Here is a 19712-nt window from a genome sequence, read left to right as displayed (position 1 = left end):
AGCAACAAACCTCCCCTCCTCCCCCTGTGCTCAGGGGAAACAGCTGGCATCATGCCAGTGGGCTGATCCCAGCTACCAAAGGGAAAAATAAAACTCAACTCCAAGTAACCTCTCTGGCGAAAGCAGGTTTTATACAGCCAGCTGGGCTGCTGTCCAGCAGGATCCACAGAAGAGAGGGGAGAAGGGGAGGAGGAGCTGCAGGCCAAGGGCTCACAGGAGAATCATTGCGGAAGGCACAGCAGGAGGTGTGGGGAGAAACTGTCAGGGGCAGCCCTGCTTTGGGACATGGGACACGGAGAAGTCCCAAGAAGAGGTGGCCCTCCCACAATGGCCCAGGGAACATATCTGCCATGTACGGACGGGCAAATCTCACAACTTCAGTTTCTCTTACTTTCTCATTTATTTTTTCAATTTTAAATTCAGCTGTATACATTTCCACATCAGTTTGTATTAAACACGAGGGAAAGACCTCATGAAAATTCACCATCAATGGCTCCTAACATACAAATTTTTGCATACAATTTTGCTTTGTGCACATATTTTTGCAAAACAATTTCCTCTAATTGAAGGCATTTTTAATGTTATTTCCCCCAATACATGCATTTTTGTGTACACGTTACATATGCACATGCATTTTATACGTATCTAGTGGGCTGGAAAACTGCATTGCAAAATTCAGGGAAATGTGAATTTCAAAAGAGGACTGTGTTTTGCTTCAAAAAGCGCACACTACGTAGGTTTGCCTTTAAATGTGACGTGAATCATTTCCCACCCCCTCCCCATTTGGGTGCCTCTAAGGGAGTCAGAGTGGGAAACAGAAGACCTTTGTGGCACAATCCAGTGGTTCGTTCTCCCATGCAAATCCTATTGAAATGAACGAGGGCGGCTGCCCTTGAGCATCTCCCAATCGTTTCAGTGGGGCTTGCACAAGGCAATTTCCCACTGAACTGCATTGGGGAGATGGGGGCTCTTTGGGTTCTCCCAAATGCTACAGGCCAGCCCTGGAAAGAGGCAAATTGTTTCACAAAAGCTATAATTGTCTCCTGTCACATTCTTTTGGCGTTTAAAAAATGCTAATTGGAAGCCTCTCTTTTCTCTCCAACTCCCTCCCACCGCCTTTCTATAAATACTGGGGGGGGGGCTTGCCAATGGGGGACAGAGCACGGAAGATTCTGCAACCTCAGGAATAAAAATAAGATTATTATTTTTTAAGTGTGTGTATGAGGAAGGATACTGGAAGATTTCATAACAGGAAGATTTCAAATGGAAATAAGACTCCATGGCTTCTGGCATCCTGCAGCATGGAAGGCACTTCTATCAGCAACTGGTTAACCCTCAAAAGCTTTTGGTTTTGCCTCTGAAAAGGTGCATTCCTGCTTTTGCAGAGAAGAAAATTGTGTGTTTGTGTGTAGAAACTTTGGAGAACCATTTCAAATTTGGGTGGGAAGAAGATTTCAAGGGTAGGAGCAACATTCTCAGCAAAGTTTAAACATCTATTATTGGATCTAGTCAAGAATAAACTGCAGAAAAAGACTATATTATAAGAGAGTCACACGTTAATGAAGCTTTATAAGAGCATGTATTATGGGAACTCTGTCAAACTTCATGATAACTACAGCATTATAATCAGCTAAAGTCAACAACTGAAATTTAGTTATAGGGGGCTGAAAATGTGCCTGGAGCAGCATGGCAACTGGGGATGGGCTACTTTAACCTTCCCCTCCAGGCTATTTTCCTGAGCAAAATTCCTCTCCTCCCCGCTGCTTTCTCATTCATGAAAGGAAAGATATGGGGTTCCCCCCTTTTTTGCCTTATAGATAGAAAAGTAATGGGGGGAGGGCTGATTCTGAGGGGATAAATGGCCCAAGGGAGAAAACAAGACATGAAGCTGTTAAATGTGTCACTTAGAAGGAAATCAGGGATATAAAAATATATAATAACTGGTGTGAGCCCCTTCCCCAAACACACAAAATTTTCAACAATGCAACTATAATCCTAACAAAAATCAATCCCATGCTGCTATTAGTCTTGGAGGGGGAAATTCAGAAAGGGAACTTATCTCAAACCTTCCTAACCTGCAACTCTGGTCCCTAAGAAGATCTCCCGCTTGCTCCTATTCCTATTCACCCCTAATGCGCTGCCAAGGGATCCTTACTGCCATGTCCAGTTTGTGCCGCAATTAAAAGAGAAATATCCACATTGGCCAGTATCTCATCTCATCTGAGGCTTACAGTGTAGATTAGAGCCATTCAAGCTGGACAGAAGTATAGATGATCTCAAGGAATAATTTATATGTTGTCTAAAATGCAGGTCTAAATACTTCTCAAAAAGAAGATTTCCAAACCACGGAGAAGATTTGGGATCCCTCTAGATGGGTGTTTGTTGGGAGGTGTACTGTGTCATTGACACAAGAACAGAGTATTAGCGGTGGATTTAAACAGGACAGTCTACACACCATTCGCCTTTATTAGCCGCTCTGCAATGCTTCCCCAATGCTACTGCGTCATTGCTGTCCAGAAGGGCACTCTGCCGCAAAAGTGGGGCACCCCACCCCAATATGTGCAGTATTAAAAGTTACAGGATTTCAGTGGGAAGTTACAGGGCATGCACTGACGGGAAATGAAGCAGGATGTCCACCCTGGAGCTTTTGCAGGTACAAACTGTATTGAAAGCAGGATAACATGTAACCATCCTGATATCATCATGAGCACAAAACTTCATGAATGCACAAAAAAAAAGGCACCCGGAGCTGAGCTGAGAAGAGAACTCGGGAGTCCAGGCCCCTAGCAGAGCACTGCTGAGGAATGAATGCAAATTATGGGGAGCCAGGAGGTGGCAAGTCACTTTTCAGACTATTATCTCATTACATAAGGAAGTCATTCACCCCTCTGTGCCTGTGGAAAGGAGATAAAATACTTAATGCCTGTTCAAAGCTGTCAGGATTATACAAAGCTAAGTAGAGTTATTATCCTGCTTTAACCTCAGGAACTGCCCTAACTTTTCAAAAGACAGAAAGGAAACTTAGGGTCTGTTTGGACCTTACTCACCCCACCCCACAATCCTTCCATGAGGCAAGGTGAGGAGGTCTCCTCAGAAATGGATTTTGAGGGCATTTAAGGGCAGGGTGGAGGACAGACATACCTGATCCTGAAGAGCACAGACTTCTGGAAGGATATATGTATTCCATGCAATAAAAACACACCCCCAACTTCTCATTGATTGGGCTACTTCGCTTAAACTGACTGACCTATAGAAGAATAGCTAGCACTGGCATGTTACTGTCAGGGCCATTGCGAAATGCAGTGTTCCACTTCAGCTCCGTCCAAGAAGGAAGGGCTTCATGTACTTGAGTATTAATGAGCAGCCCTGTCCCTCACAGTAACAGAAGTAGACAGTCCACTGCAAAAGTCTAAGAATGCCCTAGAACAACTATTATGCTTAACATTTCCCGACAAGCTAATAATTGAGGAACAGCAACTGTGTGTTGTGGGGGGCAGGGCTTTAGAGCAACGGGGCGGCAGGTACAGGCAGGAGCCTTAGTGAAAGGCCAGGATGCTCATGTTCATGTTGTTTTGTAGCCATGAATTGGCCAGGCACTGCTAAGCATACAAGTGACTGGTTTGACCTGCAGCTCCATTTGGGGTCAGGCAAAAGAAGAATTAGATGTGCCAATGAGCTGAGACCATTTGGCAAGACTTTTGGTCTCAGGGTAGGTGAGATAAAGTGGACAGGAATGGAGAGAAAAGGAAGGAAGCTTACTCTTTGATAATAACACACACACAAAAGATCTTCAGTCACTCGACAGCCCTCATTTAGCTGAACTGGCACGTGGAAACAAGCAGGAGTCACTGAGAGGGGATAAACTGTAAGGTTGTGGTCCTGTATACTTTGGAAGAAGCCCATTGAATCATAGAACATGGAATGTTGGAAGGGACCCCAAGGGATCTCTAGTTCAACCTTTGTCTTGTAATGCAGGAATCTCAACTAAAGCATCCATGACAGATGGTCATCCAACCTCCAAGGAAGGAGAGTCCACAACCTCCCGAGGGAGACCGTTCCACTGCCAAATAGCTTTCACAGTAAACATGCACAAGACTGGGCTGAAAATCAGTGCCTCCTTTTGTAAGTGAGGGTCATAAGGCCTTATTCAAACCAACTCTCAAACCCCTCTAGTTCTCTCCCTCCTCTGGGCCTGGCCTTGATCTCCTGAGGCCCTTGTGAGCTCTCATGCTGGCTGGGGTGGGAGTGAGCAGGATGGGGTGGAAGCAGCCTGTGCGCAGAGGAAGCCATGGGAGTTCATCTCACCCCTCTGCTTCCGCTTCCCTTTGCTGGGACTTGAACTCTTGCCCCCAGGAATGGATGGCTGAATGCCTTTCCTCTCCCAAGCAATGTGCAAAGGAAAAGGCAATCTTTGGAAATTTCTGCCCCACCTCCCAAAGAAGGAAATGGGCCCCATGAAGAGCGGCAAGTTTCAGAAAGGAGATGAGGCCTTTGTGTAGTTACAGATGATTTGGGGTTTCTCATCTGGGCCACTCCCTTCCAGCAACTGTTCCCCATCAGACCTGCTGCTTAAGTCGGCTCCCACAAGAGGACACGTGTGGAAATGTGGAGATGAGCAATGCTTTAAATTTCCAAGGGATGCATAGAATGCAGCACTTCCTATGAGCCATAAGCTAATCTAGCAACCCTAAAGTTGCAGCTTCTGCTCAGGTCCTCCGTAAAGCTGCCAAGTGCCCTTTTAGTTCCCCCGAACAGGAATAACATCAACACCTTCAGAAACACACATAGCCCCTGGCAGCCCTGCCCCTTTTCACTTCAATCTGTCTATCAGATCTGTGGGACTAGGAGCCTTCAAGCAAACCTTTTGGCTAGGAAATTCCTGCGTGCACAACCACCACCTACCACACTATCAAGGAACTATGGAAGACACCCCCCCTCCCTGCAAATGTTTCTTACACCAGCTGGTATTTCTCCCCATCTCCATGCTTCTCTGTTCATACATCAGGGATGGTGGTCTTGGCATGGCTGGTGCCACAACTGGTGTGTGGACTGCTGTCTCCAGCACTAAACACCACCAGCTGGGCAGTCCACCATGATGACCAGTAATGAGAAGGCCTTAAGGAGGAGGTCTTAATCATGCAATGTCCCCTTTCCTGAGGGAGGGAAATGGTGTGAGATGGGCTTCTGTGGAGGAGACCCTGGCTCACACGTTCTTGGGAGGGGAAAGTAGTGATGGGGGGCTGCCTCTACCAGCACCCAGACTCACGCTCTCTCCTCCTCAGGGCACATCCAGACTGGTGTTTCTCGCAGGTGGATGCAGCAAGGTATCACTTACACATGAATAATGCCTTTGGCATGGACCATCCACACTTCATACAGCTTTATCCGTTGTTCTGTGCTGATTTCCCCGTGTTCCTGCATTCTTGCACCTACACTTTAACGCAGTCCATGCCATTGTCTGTGTTCCCATCTTCTCCCATATCCTCTCTGAGTGCAGGATGCCATGACACCCTACTTTTATTTCTGCACCTTTGAAGTTCTTATGCTCAGGCTGTGACTGTTGTGCTGAGCCATAGCTTGTTTCCACTACAGGATGCCACAGTATTTGGCATCAGCAGGAAGTATGTGGGAGGGGTTATATCACACAGAGGCAGATAGAGCACATTTCTGCACATTGCCAAGGCACTCCTGCACTACTACAAGCAGAGCATTTGTTGTATAGAAAAAGGTATGGATTTCAGCAGGAAACTACGGTGCGTGCACTAAGTGCACCTGACTGCCCCCAAACTGCCCCAAACCTTTCGCAGGTGGAAATGGAATGGGAAACGTTATTGTGTATAACTTGCCCCGATAGCATCCTGAGCACAAATCATGATGAACACAGCAAGGACATCTGGAGGGGCCCTGAGACGTATGTTCTGATGAGGGCAAGGATTTGCCACTGCATGTAGAATGCAGTCTAAGGCATCATTCAAATGCTCTGTCGTGCACGTGCAACGACATGATTCTCACAGCATGACTGCTGGACTGTCATCACGGCACACTATGATTGAGGATAGTATGCTCATTTCATGGTGATTGGATTGAAAAGTTAGTACAGGAGCTGGAGAAGGGAGACAGGCTGGCAAGCAAGAGATTATGGCAGCAGTCTCTGCATAGGGAACAGCCTCTGGGCTAAATCCTCTAAATTCCATTATCCTAACACTTTTTACACTACAGATCTGCTCCTGCAGCAGCTGCCAGAGATTTGGGTGGCCTTGTAACTTTTTAAGAAACTGTTTTTGGGGCCATGTGTGCTTCCACCTCTGCCCGTTCTCTTGTCCTTCTGCTCCCTTTTCTGATGTTCCTCTGGAGTACTCCCACCTTCCAGCCTTCCTTTCCGAATCCTCTGTGCTTCCTTAGGCTTGCTGAAATTGGAGTCTGTGCCTCCTCCTGTTTTCCTAAACTCTTACTACTACTGCCCCACAGTAGAGGATCCTCTGCCTGTTCCACTCACAGCCCGGCAACATGATAGACATTGGGTTGGTGAAGCCAGTCAATGTCAGAGATGACGTTATCATCAGTCCCACCACCAACTCCCTCAGTGCATCACAATGTGATGCCCGTGGTATCAGTTTTAAGTTGCACCATGTTCTCATTCTAAACAATGTGGTCTGAAATAGACACTCCTGCCCCCCCTTCTTTTTTTCCAAAGCACACATTTCTCAACATGCAGGCACTCTGTTTGGACAGGGGAGGCTAGGAAGGATCTGGCATTCTAATCGGGAAAAGGCTGTGAGCAGAGTGGAAGCACTAGGAGAGAGAGAAAAAGAGAAGGGGACTTCCCAGATAACAGCATGTTTCACTGCATGGCCATGTTTCTGATTTAGCATGAAGCATCCCCTGGAAACATTCAGGTCTGAGTATGGCGGGCACTTGCAATAATTAGTGCCTCCAGAGACATCTAGCCACACTTCTTCCAGGATCTCTTCAGCAAGTCATCCTCCCTCCCGTTCTTACTGAACAAGGGCAAACTCACCGTCCTCTGGCTGTGGTGTCAGGAAAGGAACGCACAACAGCTACCAAATTGTGATGGTGCTGTGAGACATGGCAGAGGGACCTGCACAATTCTGGCAGCTGCAAAAGAAAAGGATGTGTCAGTTGTGAAGTTGCCGGGGAGGTGGGTTGAGATGGTTACTTATGGGGAGAAGGAGGAGACGGAGTGGGTGGGTGATGTTTCAAGATGAACAGCTCCAGTGAACATCTGCAGGCTATGCAGGCTGTGCTTGCAAGCTTCCCATAAACCAGGGCAGGGAACCTCAGGCCTCAGGCCTCTCTAGCTGGCCCTCTGAACTCTCTCTGAGACATGTCCTTCCTCAGGCCACACCCCTCACCCCTCCACAAGTTCTTGTGGAGCCTGATGTCTGCTCAGCTGCATGGTGACAGCAAGCAACATGGAGCCAACCTGATGCTCGGTGCAGCTCTTATGTCCTTTGCTCACTAGCTCTCAGCTGATATTAAACTAGCCTGAGTTTCTCCCTGTTGCACAGCTACATCCCTCTAACCAACAGCTGGTATGAAATCCTGGGGACTCTTTCCCGTTAAGGGTATTCAGGGCCAGACTGCAGCTGGAAGGGGGCGTTGGAGATCTGATCTGGAGCAGTCTCAGCACAGTGCCTGCCTCCACCCAGCAGGCTGCTGCGACCCCAGCCTAGCCAAGCATGTCAGCTCCAGACAGAAGCATACAAATGCCAGCAGCTCTGTCAGGCTCTGCAGGGAATTGCCAAAGCAAAGCTCGAGCCAGAGGTTCATTAAGCCTTGCAATTAATTAAGCAGCTGAATGGAAGATGCTGCTGGCTGTGGTGCAGAAAGAGGCAGAGGACAAGCCTGAATCAGCAGGGCTCCAATGGAGGGGAACCCTATTGCTGCAGCAGGTTTCTGAAGACAAGAAGAAGGTACACATGGATTGTAGGAAGAAGCAGTGCCTATGGGCAGGGACTCTCCAGTATTGCACACTGAAAAGCTCTGCTCTTGCTGCTGCTGCTGCTGTTATCCACAACCAGGACAATGTGAAGACCCCCAACATGAAAACCAATCTTCCAAAATCTAAGCCCCAAATAAATCATGTATCTTGAGGAAATATGCATACACTTCCTTATATTGTATCACTTATTCAGATTGCTTGACCCACATTTGTTTTCCCCATCCCCAAAAAGTAGAATTATTTTAAGCCAAAGATTAGAAGAATGGAAGAGGGTGGATATTGTGAATGGGCACAGCAGCAGAAATCACGAAAAAGAAACCACCGAACATTCCACTCCTGTTCTGTATACTCAAAGTTATTATTATTCAAGAACATGTAGGCACCAAAAGAACAGGTAACAGAGAACAAGTAATGCAGACTTACAGAATAAAATAATAACAGCAAACTCAAACTCTGAAGGTGCAGAATTTTTAGTAGTAAATTCTTCCATCTAAGGCTATAGTATTAATATACTGCCAATGTGCCTTCAGCCACAACTGGTGGAACCAGGCATGCGGCATCCTTTCCTTAGGGCTGTGTTTTCTTGAACAGCAAACAGAAAGAACGGCAATGTGTAGCACCCAGCAAAAATTCATTACATATGTGTGGTGTCTCTTGGGGGCGGGGGGAAACCACCACCCACACAATGTGTTTCAGTGCATCCATGGTGAGGTGACATGAGATTTTTATATTGGATTTTCTTCCCTTAATAGATTATCTGTGGATCAGGAAGATTTGAATTAACTGGGAGTAAGGGCCAGCTGCCAGTTGGATGAGGATGTTGTGTGGAAGCTGCAATAAAACTGAGACACAAGCAGTTTTGGATTTGCAGACCTGGCCCACCCAAGGGGCAGGGTGATGCACATGCCTCAGGCGACAGAAGTGCAAGAGGGGGCAGGGGAGCAGGAAGATGACATTCCCGTTTCAAACAGGACAGGCCACCCCTGCGAACAGTCATTAAACATCCTGTGTGGACAAGACTGCTAACTAAATTGGATTATAATTTTCATTCCATTTGAGAAAAAGCAACAGGAAGTCTGTGCAAGAGAGAATCTGTCTCCTTTCCCACACTTGGGCAGGAAAATTGGTAATGAGCTTAAACCAGTGATATTTTAGTTGTGCATTGTGACTGAAATCTGCCAATCCCATCCTGCCCTGACAGGAAAGACTGGCAACTCTTTTACCGCTCCTTTGTCTTTGACAGCAGCCTGGCAGACAGAAATTCAGCAGGTGAAGCTTTTCTGGACATGGGAAAGTCTGACATGGAAATGTCAAAGACACACAAGCAGAGTCAGCAAAAAAGGGGAGGCAACTCTGTTCACAGGTGTACTAACTGGAGAGGTCACTACCTTTTCTGACCAGTCCTGGATGCCTTCAAACAGCACCAGCAGCAGTTGCTGAAGCCCTGTCTGGGGATGCTTCCGCAGGTTCTTGTCCAGGCCAAGCCGGCAGAGCAACACGAGGAGGGCCAAGCGCTGGCGGTCAGGGTAGGAGTGTGGATGGGATGCCACACACAATGTCAGGAACTAGAAGGAAAGGAGAAACCCAAACAGTGTCAGTGAGAATGAGGCAAGGGGTCTTCCCCAAGCCTGACCCACCAGGAATATCTTAAGAAGAGCTTCCCAGAGGTTCTCCAACACCAGTTGGATAAGGCATACAGATTAATTTGGCATGTATTCATGGCTAGCTGGCAGGCAGGCATCCAAGCTCCCAGATCAATCCTACTTCTAACTGCAACCTGCCACAGCACAGTGATCAGCGTGGCCTGAAGCACTGAGCACTGGCTTGGGACCCAGCAAGATCCATGTCTGAGGACCACCTCTAATGTGAATTTGTGTCACTATCTCTCACTATTAGTTCCCCTCTATAATGTGGAAAGAACAAGTCACCTAACACAACAAAGATAGAGAAGCACTTTGTAGATTAGAAGTGCCAGATGGGTGAAAAAGTCTAGCAGCAATACAGATGATAATACTGTGTTTTTAGAGCAATAGCCTGGAGATGGGCAGAGTCTCCCAGTGCATTTTCAGGGGGGCCATGAGAACGCAACACAGAACATGCCAAGGAAGCCAGACACAGGGCTTGTCCACACTTACTTTTAGTCCCACTCTTTGCAGGCACAGGTCCTTGCTTTACCAAGCGTTGGTTTTTTTGCCCCAAATTCTCCCTGCAAAAGCCCACTTTTTAAAGCTGAATCCGAGCAAATGTCAAGTTGGGCTTTCCATGGATTGACATTTGCTCTGATTGAGCTTTAAAGAGCAGGTTTTTGTGAAGCAATAAAACACAGTGCTCAGATACGGAGCTAAAAAGTGCAGACCATGCCTGGAAAGAGCAGAGGAAAATAAGTGCGAATAAGTCTGAAGTCCTATCTGTAGAAGTCAGCTTCAGACTGATTATTAAGGGGCTCCTTTGCTGGTCTCCTTGTAGTTTCTACCCAGGACTAAGGAACCTTTTCCAGCCTAAGGGCTGCATTATCTCTTTCTCTCTCTTTATATATAATTTCTCCCCCCACCACGTATATACAATATTAATTTGAGAGAACAAAAGAGAAGTAATAAAAAAGTATAATAATGGAAACTTATAGTACATATTGCTTTCTTGATCTACATAAAGTCTCTGTATAATTATACAGAAATGCATTATCATATACCTAATAAAATGTGTGGATTTGCTTTTTCCTGTACTTTATTACACCAATACATTATAAATGCACTCCATTTTTCTATAAAACAATAATAAGATTGCCTGCCTGCTCTGACTTTGACTAAGTAAGTTAATTTGATCATATTTACAATGTCCCACACTGATTATCCAACAAAGGGGCCCTTATTTCCCCCCAATTATGACTTATGGTTATATGAGCATATGCATAATAAACTAAAAACCAGTCTTTTATCATCCGTTATAACATGGTCTTTAATATATCCACAAAGGATAACCAATGGATCTACTAAAAGTGTATGCAGTGGTACCTCGGGTTACATACGCTTCAGGTTACAGACTCCGCTAACCCAGAAATAGTACCTCGGGTTAAGAACTTTGCTTCAGGATGAGAACAGAAATCAGCTGAAGGCTCCATTAGCTAAAGTCGTGCTTCAGGTTAAGAACAATTTCAGGTTAAGAATGGACCTCCAGAACGAATTAAGTTCTTAACCCGAGGTACCACTGTGCCCTGTGACTGTTTCTATTTCTTTTATCATCGCCCAACAGAATTTCTTTATTTTTGGACAAGTCCAGAAAATACATTGTATATCAGCCTTATTTGTTTTACAATGGCAGCCTATATTGCTTGTTGTTCTGTATATATGACTATGTTGTTCTGACATCAGATACGATCACTAATCATTAAGATTAACAGATATGGTTTGTTGAGGAATATTTAACCATTCTTTTTGGGGTGCCAAATGCTACTGGGGATGGGCAGTAGTGGGCAGTGCAACAAAATGTTAATTGCACCTTTATATGGTGGTATTATTAATATTATTATTGTTTGTTTATTTATTATTTTATATTGCATCCTTCACCAGTAGGTCTCAGGGCAGGTCACAATTTTAATTTCAGTATTAAAAACAGGTAAAACAAATTGCAAACACAGGAATAGCAGCAAAACTGCCCCCCCCTCCAAAAATAAGGGCTTTTTGCTGTAAGGAAAGTAACAGGAAAATGCACTGGAAAGTGTAGGATAAAACTTGACACAACATTGTAAACAAATCAGAATGCTCAATAAATAGCAGGTGTTATCTAACCTCCATGAAACTTTGTGCAAGGAAATCAGGATGAATGCTCAATAAACAGGCTGTTTATTGGGTTTTGAGGCGATAGCTTTAACCCTAGGTTTGAGGAGCAATTAGTGTGTGGGGCACTGCAAAACAGGGGGTTTTCACTGCAAAATGCTGCCAAACTGTTGCCAAACTTTGGCACCGGTTTGGAGTAAATCAGACAATGTTGGATTTTGGGGTGTTAACCACTGACCTCATGTTTGATGTTTCAATTACTCAATTTGTGAGGTGGTGCAAAACGTGGGGTTTTCCTTGAAAAATGCTGCAAAGCAACTACAAAACTTTGGCACGGGTTTGGAGGGGATCCAAAATTTTGGAGTTTCTGTTAATTATCCTGCCTGGAAGCAGGCCTTATGCCCCTGGATCTATTTCTGCCTTGACTCTGACCTGGACCAGACCAGCCTTGCCTCCAGCCTGAACTCAACATTCTGCTAACCCCAGTTACCTGCTCTGATTGCAAAGACTGTGTAATGGTTTTAGGGGTTGCTCGTGCATAAGTTGCCGCCACTCCTGGCTAGGTTACCTGTTGAACCCTTTCTGTCTGGACAGCCTCTAGCTTCGTGGCTGTCTCAGTCGCTGGCAGAATCCGTCAGTGGGCGTTTCTTGAACTTCTTCCAGCAAAGAAGTTCTTTGACGCCAAGTCTCCTCCTACTCTCCCTGTGCGGAAGTCTTCTGCGCAGGGAGGGTGTGGGCAGCAGAGTACCCGTACTCTCTCCGCTGGTCTCCGGCGAGGAGTCTTGGAGCCTCCTCTCCAATTCCCCCATCTGCCCCCCTTCTCCACTGGTGTTATGCTGATTTCCTTCCCCAGCAGATGGGCTGCCTCTCTCCCTACTGGGACCCTCTCCGGCATCCCTCGGGAGCCTTCCCTCCGCCTCTAGCTCCGATGGCAGTTCCCTGACAGACTGAGACCATCTACATGACTCAGGCTGGCTGGTATCATTGGAGACAGATAATATGCATGACATGCATGTCATACATGTATGACAAGCATTGAGAAATGTTGATCACAGACGATTGCAGTAAAGCTTAAGCTGCCGTCTGTCTGAATGTGTCCTCTGGCAGGAGAAGAGAATCAGATGCATAATACAAGGAGAAAGAACTGGTGGTTCTCTCCCTTGCGGAGGAGGAGCAAGGAGAACAAGAGGCAGCCTACCTCTCTGTGCTGAAGGCTGCAGTGGAACTGGCCAAGGAAGGATGGAAATCCCAAGCAGTATCTTGCTGAATTATTCAAGTCGGGGAATGAAGTTGTTGGTCTAAGTAGTTACAGAAGGAAGCGGTGGACCATGGGGCAATCCAGGTTCTAGTACAGGGGTAGGTAAACTAAGGCCCGTGGGCCAGATCCAGCCCAATTGCCTTCTCAGTCCGGCCCATAGACGGTCTGGGAATCAGTGTGTTTTTACACGAGTAGAATGTGTCCTTTTATTTAAAATGCATCTCTGGGTTATTTGTGGGGCATAGGAATTTGTTCATTCCCCCCCTCCAAAATATAGACCGGCCCCCCACAAGGTCTGAGGGACAGTGGACCAGCCCCCTGCTGAAAAAGTCTGCTGACCCCTGTTCTAGCACTTCATTGCTGCCAATTCTCAAGCAGATTAACACCCGCTTTGTGACTTGGTTTCCCCTCTGATGCAGAAAGCAATACCTGTCCAGCATATCTGAAGTGTTCAACAGTAAATCTGAGGAGCTCCAGGAGCTATTTAGTTGGGGGACTGTATGACCTGGCGATGGAGGAGCCTGAACTAGAGACCTGCTCTGTGTCTTCATCTCTTGCCTGGGGAAGACAGATGCTCCCCCCACTGAAAGAACATGCTGCTCCTTTGCTAGTATAAACCTTAGGACGTCCTCCTTACTTCAGTCCCAAGAGCCAGAACAGGCACAGGAAGGGTGGATTAAGGGTTTGTCCCATAGGATCTTCAAACAAGCAGCTGTCTGGCTTAGCTAAGTGTCAGCATTGGCCATGCCAGTTATTCACCCATTTTCACCTCCACAAGGCCAGACTAAAGGAAGAGCGGTTTCTGTGCAGCTTTCCATTTAGAGCCCCCAGGAAGGGGCAGGCTCTTTGTGCCCAGGCATGACTGCTTGTCTGTTGCAGGAGACAGAATATGGTGATTCTTTCCCCTTATGGATGCTCTGCGGCCAAGCAAGTCCTAAAACTCAAAAGCATGCTCAAATTCCCAATCTAAATGATTCAGATTGGGAAAACCCACACATACCAGCTTGTTTTGCATAATTTATCATAATTCCAGCAACCAGAGCCTTTGATGGTGTAGAGGAGTGGTGCCTTTCCCTGAAGACGGTGCTTCTGTTGCAAGGTGTTATGTTCCCCCTAGCTATCAAACCACATCTTTGTCCCTGGAAAAATGTTATCCACCCCCCTGCAAAAGAAACCTAGCACATCAGTTGCAGTTTTCTGCAAATGTAACTGCGCTGCTGTCACAGTTTCATAGCAACAAGAAAAATTGCATCCATGGAATGTCACCCTGCTTCACAGCCCTTGCATTTGATTCAGCAGCTCACTTTTAAAAGTTTTTAACCAAGCCCTGTTTCTGAGCAGTATGACAGACAAAGCACGGAAAATTGGTCCTTGTTGCAAGCATTTTTCTTGGCGCATCAGATTTCTGGGCTCACGCTGTCACACCAGGAATGCTTCTGTGTAACAAATAGCTCTGACACTTTCAGGTTGTGATGGTTTCAGCAGTGCTCTCCCCCATCACCACTTGAAAATCCTAATCCCCTGGGTAGGGGCATCACAATTAGCTGCCACAGAGATGATTGTGGTGTGTGACAAACAGCGGATTAGGAGGATGTCAGGCAGAGGAGCAGGCCGTTGCAGGGAGGCAAGAGGAGCTAATCCACACACAGGGTGAATGAAACCAGATTAGCTAACATCAGAACCAGATTGTGGAAATACAGTAAATGCCAGTCAAAACCTTATTTCCAGGCCTAGCTCAGTCTTCCCCAACCTGGTGCCCTCCAGATGTTTTGGACTACAATGCCCATCAGCTCCAGCCAATGGTCAGGGCTGACAGGAGTTGCACTCCAAAACATGTTGAGGGCACCTAGGCTTTGGGTCTTTGCTATTAAATAGGGCCTCCTCATTCAGAATCTGGGGCAGTCACATGGCTTGTCTTTGACAAAAAAGGCTTTCTGGAACCTATCACATTCTGGGCATCCCAGCAGATCATGTGTAATGTTAGTTTCCAGAACCTGCTTTAGATAATCTAAACCCCTTCCTCACTGTCTGTGTCTCAGCCAGAAAATGGTGGTTGCATATGAACAGACACAGGAGCAGGTGTAGGTTTTGATGCTGCCAGTGAGTTGTGTTACCTTCACTCCTCACATGTACAGCCTTCAAATCAAATCATAACCACCTCTTCCATTGCGCCTGTCTCCCCATGATTCAGACAAGCGGTTTGTTTAATCCCCCGTCCCCCCTCTGTGAGTACCCTGCATGAAACTCTTCTTTGGTGGTTTGTTTGTTTTTTTAAAAAACCAAACAGCTTTTTTAACCCCTGAAAAACTGCTATGAGAAGAGTGCTGGCACCAGGGCCTGCCAACCCACCCTGTACAAATCCAGTTTCCATTGCAGACTGGAAAAACAGGCTTCTCCTAAATTCAGTCTGGAAGAAGAGATTGGGACATGTGCCCAAAATGCAGTGGGCATGTTTTCATGCTGGGTCGACAGCTGGGAGTAGCTATGTCTGGATGCACCGGGTGTTTTGCTTGACGCTTACCTTAAATATATCTCCAAGCACTGATGTCAAGGTGAGCTGCCAAGACGCTCCCTCGGGAAGGCTCTCGCTCTCGGTGTCTGCGGAGCCAGGAAGGTGTTCAGAAACCCTTGAGGCAAGAGGAACAAGGAGGAGGTCAGCAGGGGGAGACCAAGGGCAACCCTAGATGCTCTAGCACCAGGCCTGGAGTCCCGAGGCTGAAGACCTTGGGAATGCCAAACTGAACAGCATCTGATCACGAGAAATGAAACCTCACTCTCTTATTTATCCACGCAATGAAAGCAGAACATTGTTTAAATTTTAGCATGGATAAAAAGATTGTTTATAAATGTATAACCTTTAATAAGTTTACAAAAGTATGAGATTAATGAACACATTAACACAGAACATTCATAGGAGAATCATAGGTACATTATTATAACATTACACTATATACAGAGCAGTTTCTTTCAAGCTCTTTTGGATGCAAACATCAATTATATCATTAAAATCCATAAGTCACAGTTTACCATTCTCTATGCAGAGAATGCTTTGATCAGAAAACTTGGGACATTGGTGACCATAGATCATTCTTTATCTTTTCTAGTCTAAAAAAATGATCATTCACCAGTACAGTTTGCAACCATTAACCATGGGAACAATCTGAAAATAGTTTCCAAAGGTGATAAGGTGACTGCTGAGCGCAGGGTGTGGACCAAAGGTGGAAGAACTACCCCAAGAGGAGCATGATGTGTCCCCTACCAGAGGTACTGCCCGTCCCCCAACACCCCATTTTTTTGGTAACAAATTGGGTGCCACTACCAATAACTTGATAAAAGTGCTGCAGGTGTCAACACAAAATGGTCTTGGACAGCAAAAAAGAAAAAAAGAAAAAAAAGAGGTGACTATTCTCCATACCAGTGAGGACTGTCACAAAAAAGCACTGCTTGCAACTCTTTCTTTCCATTGGGACTGAGTAAACTCAACTGGACAGAGCTGGAATAATTGTGCTTTTTCAGAGTCTCCCCCCCTCTCCCCTCCCCATACGAAACCACTTGAGTCTGGCATGTTGCCAGCTGCTGTTTTGAGAAATAACTTCATCCTAACCCAGGGAGTGGAGGGCTTCCAACACACACTTTCATCATGGCAACGTGGAGCAAAAGGCGATTTCACACTCTGCTCCAGATTTCTGCTCAGCAAATCTAACTTGGGGGGGGGACCTCACTTCTCAGCCCCCACCCTTCGTTCCCATTAGAAACCTTCAATTTCAAGGCTCAATTTCTCAGCCATCTCAGATTGCTCTGGGCTGAAACTGAACATGCAGGATCAGACGGCAGCTCTGATTCCACCCGCCTTTTATTCTCTTTTATTTATTTCTTCCTCTTCTTCATAACCGAAAGTGATTTTAAAAAATGCCTCTTTTTATTATTAGAAGGCTTTTAGCTCAAAAGTCTGACCTACATTGAAGACTGTATAATTTAATCAGGATGAAAGAAAGTTCTCTCGTTTCTTAATACCACATTTTTAACTCTTACCATCCTGTTGATGAGAAATCTCATAAAAACAAGCACTGTTCTTGAATTTCCTTGGGGGGGGGGGACACACAGCAGCACCATCTTTAACTCTTTCTTTATTCCAAAGCACAGGCATTTCCACACGAGGCTTAAATGTGTAGGCAATACGAATCTAAACTCAACTTTGGCTGAAAGGTAGAATCTGTCTGCCTGTGCCATAGCCAAATTATCATTATGGAATTGGACTTCCCTATTTTCATCGGAGAAATGTTGGAGGGTATGTAATAACAGGGAATTTTGCAAATTTGACATAAAAATGGCCCTCCACTTTCCTGTCTGCACCAGCCACATCCACACAGTGACAATATAACTGGGGCTGCACAGTGTTTCTTATGCATACTCTGTGCGTCTAATTCTGGAATGTTCCCCAGCAACTCTTGTGTGATTGGTTAACTCTAGTCACATGGGAGGTATCTCATTATCCATTTTGTTTTGTGGGTGAGTGACTTGGCTGTAATGGTGGCATCTCCATGAACACGGAAGAAGAGACCGTGTTAGAGAATTCTCCCTCTCAATGCAATAGAGGAGAGGAGTGCTCATGTTTCTGGATGAATGCATGTGAAGTTGATGCACAGAAGTTGATGTTCTCCCAAAGAAGCAGGTAGGAGAATGGGGAAACCTCTCAGAAGGAGCTGCATGGCCAAGGCGGGTCATGTGCAGAAGGCTGAGAGCAAGGACTGGAAAGAGAGAAAGACACCACTTGTTTGAATGTTTAAGGAAGAAGCTGTAATCTTCAACTAAGAAAAATCAAGCCCATGCTTGGATAAGCATGTGAATGTAAATATTTTGCATATATCTTCTTTAGCTATATGTTATACAGGTAATAGCTTTTGAATAGTTTAACAAGTGTTTGGACACTGTTCTATTCTAATTTCAGGAAATAAAATTTCAAGATTTGGCTTCCTAGCTGCAATTTAGCTACTCTGCCAACCATAACTGGGAAGACGTCTCTGTTTCATCACAGCATCCATGACATCATCCAGCCCTTGACACAAGGGAGAATGGATTGCGAGTTGCAGGTTATGAAACTCCACACGGGATTTTTAGTGGCTAACAGCATAATTTGCGAGCTTTTTTGCAGAGAAAGTCTTGCTGCTCCGCCATGACCTCCCTGCCAATTTGGATACAGTAACAGAACTGGAGGCCCCTTGACTGTCCTCGGGTCCAGTATTGGACCATTTCGACCGGATACTCCCTGCCAATGAGGACAGATTCCTCCGAGCTGGAAGGCCTACCACTTGCCCCCTTGACCCGTGCCTGTCCTGGCTGATTAGAGCATGCCCAGACGAGGTGCGGGTCTCCCTGGGTGATATCATCAATCAGTCCCTTGGCACAGGGACTTTCCCAGGGGAGTTGAAGGAAGCAGTGGTGCATCTGCTCTTAAAGAAAACATCTCTAGATCCTTTAGATCTATCCAATTACCACCCTGTTTCGAATCTTCTGTACCTGGGTAAGGTAACTGAGAGAGCAGTTGCCAAACAGCTTGGCAGGTTTGTGGATGAGACATCGGCTCTGGATCCATTTCAGTCCGGCTTTCACCCTGGTTATGGGACTGAGATGGCTTTGGTCGCCCTAACAGATGATCTCCGTAGACAGCTGGATTGAGGCGGGTCAGGACTGCTGATTCTCTTAGATCTGTCGGCAGCCTTCGACATGGTCAATCATGATCTTTTGGACCACCGCCTTGCCGACATGGGGATTCAGGGCACAGTCCGACAATGGCTGTGCTCCTTTATCTCAGGTCGGGGACAGAGGGTGGCGCTAGGGAAGGAGTTGTTGTCGCAGCACTCCTTGGTGTGTGGAGTCCCGTGGGGCACAATCCTTTCTCCGATGCTTTTTAACATCTTTATGCGCTCCCTTGCCCAGACTTTTCGAGTTTTGGGCTGCGTTGTCATCAATATGCTGATGACACCAAGCTTTATCTGTTGATGGACGGCTGCCTTGACTTGGCTCTGGACACACTGACCAGATGCTTGGAAGCTGTGGCTGGATGGCTGGGTGGGAGCCGGTTGAAGTTAAACCCTTTGAAGAATAGGTCCTCTGACTGGGTTGGGATGACATGGGGTTGGGGGTCCAACTCCCATCTCTTGCGGGGGCTCAATTAGTGCCAGCGCCTTTTGTCAAGAGCCTGGGTGTAACCTTTGACGCCACCCTTTCCATGGAGGCGCAGGTTGCAGCCACAACAAAGGTGGCATTTTTTCATCTCCGCCGTATTAAGCAGTTGGTCCCTTACCTTTCTCGCCCTGGCCACAGTGATCCATACAACGGTCACCTCCAGGCTTGATTATTGTAACTCGCTCTACGTGGGGCTGCCCTTGAAGCTGACCCAGAAACTCCAGCGGGTGCAGAACCCATGGCAAGGCTCCTTACGGGGTCCTTGCTGCGGGATCACATTCATCCAGTGCTTTACCAACTGTGCTGGCTTCCCAGTGGAGCACAGGGTCAGGTTTAAGGTGCTGGTTTTGACCTTTAAAGCCCTATATGGCCTAGGACCCACGTACCTACGGGACCGCCTCTCCTGGTATGCCCCACAGAGGACCTTAAGGCCATAAATGACAACACTTTGGAGGTCCCAAGTCGCAAGGTGGTTAGATTGGTCTCGACTAGGGCCAGGGCCTTTTCAGCAATGGCCCCAACTTGGTGGAAC

At 46.4% G+C, this 19712-nt stretch overlaps 1 protein-coding gene across 7 annotated transcripts in view; it reads right to left on the bottom strand.

Annotated features, from left to right (window-relative positions):
- The window catches only part of FAM178B (family with sequence similarity 178 member B), a 175894-nt gene that overhangs the window by 76906 nt on the left and 79276 nt on the right, over positions 1-19712 (bottom strand). For all 7 annotated transcript variants that reach the window (XR_014551799.1, XM_083629332.1, XM_083629333.1 and 4 more), the window contains 3 exons: positions 15516-15621; positions 9352-9528; positions 7019-7116 (listed from right to left, as the gene is read on the bottom strand). Coding sequence is in view for 6 of the 7 variants with exons in the window: in XM_083629332.1 (XP_083485458.1) it covers positions 7019-7116; positions 9352-9528; positions 15516-15621 (381 nt within the window). In the remaining variant the exon portion in view is untranslated. The remainder of the gene's footprint in view (positions 1-7018; positions 7117-9351; positions 9529-15515; positions 15622-19712) is intronic.

The sequence above is a fragment of the Podarcis filfolensis genome, assembly GCF_964270895.1.
Source record: "Podarcis filfolensis genome assembly, chromosome: 8".
Taxonomy (NCBI): Eukaryota; Metazoa; Chordata; class Lepidosauria; order Squamata; family Lacertidae; genus Podarcis; species Podarcis filfolensis.
Note: the sequence above shows the minus strand (reverse complement) of the source record. Positions and strands in the feature narration are given on the sequence as shown.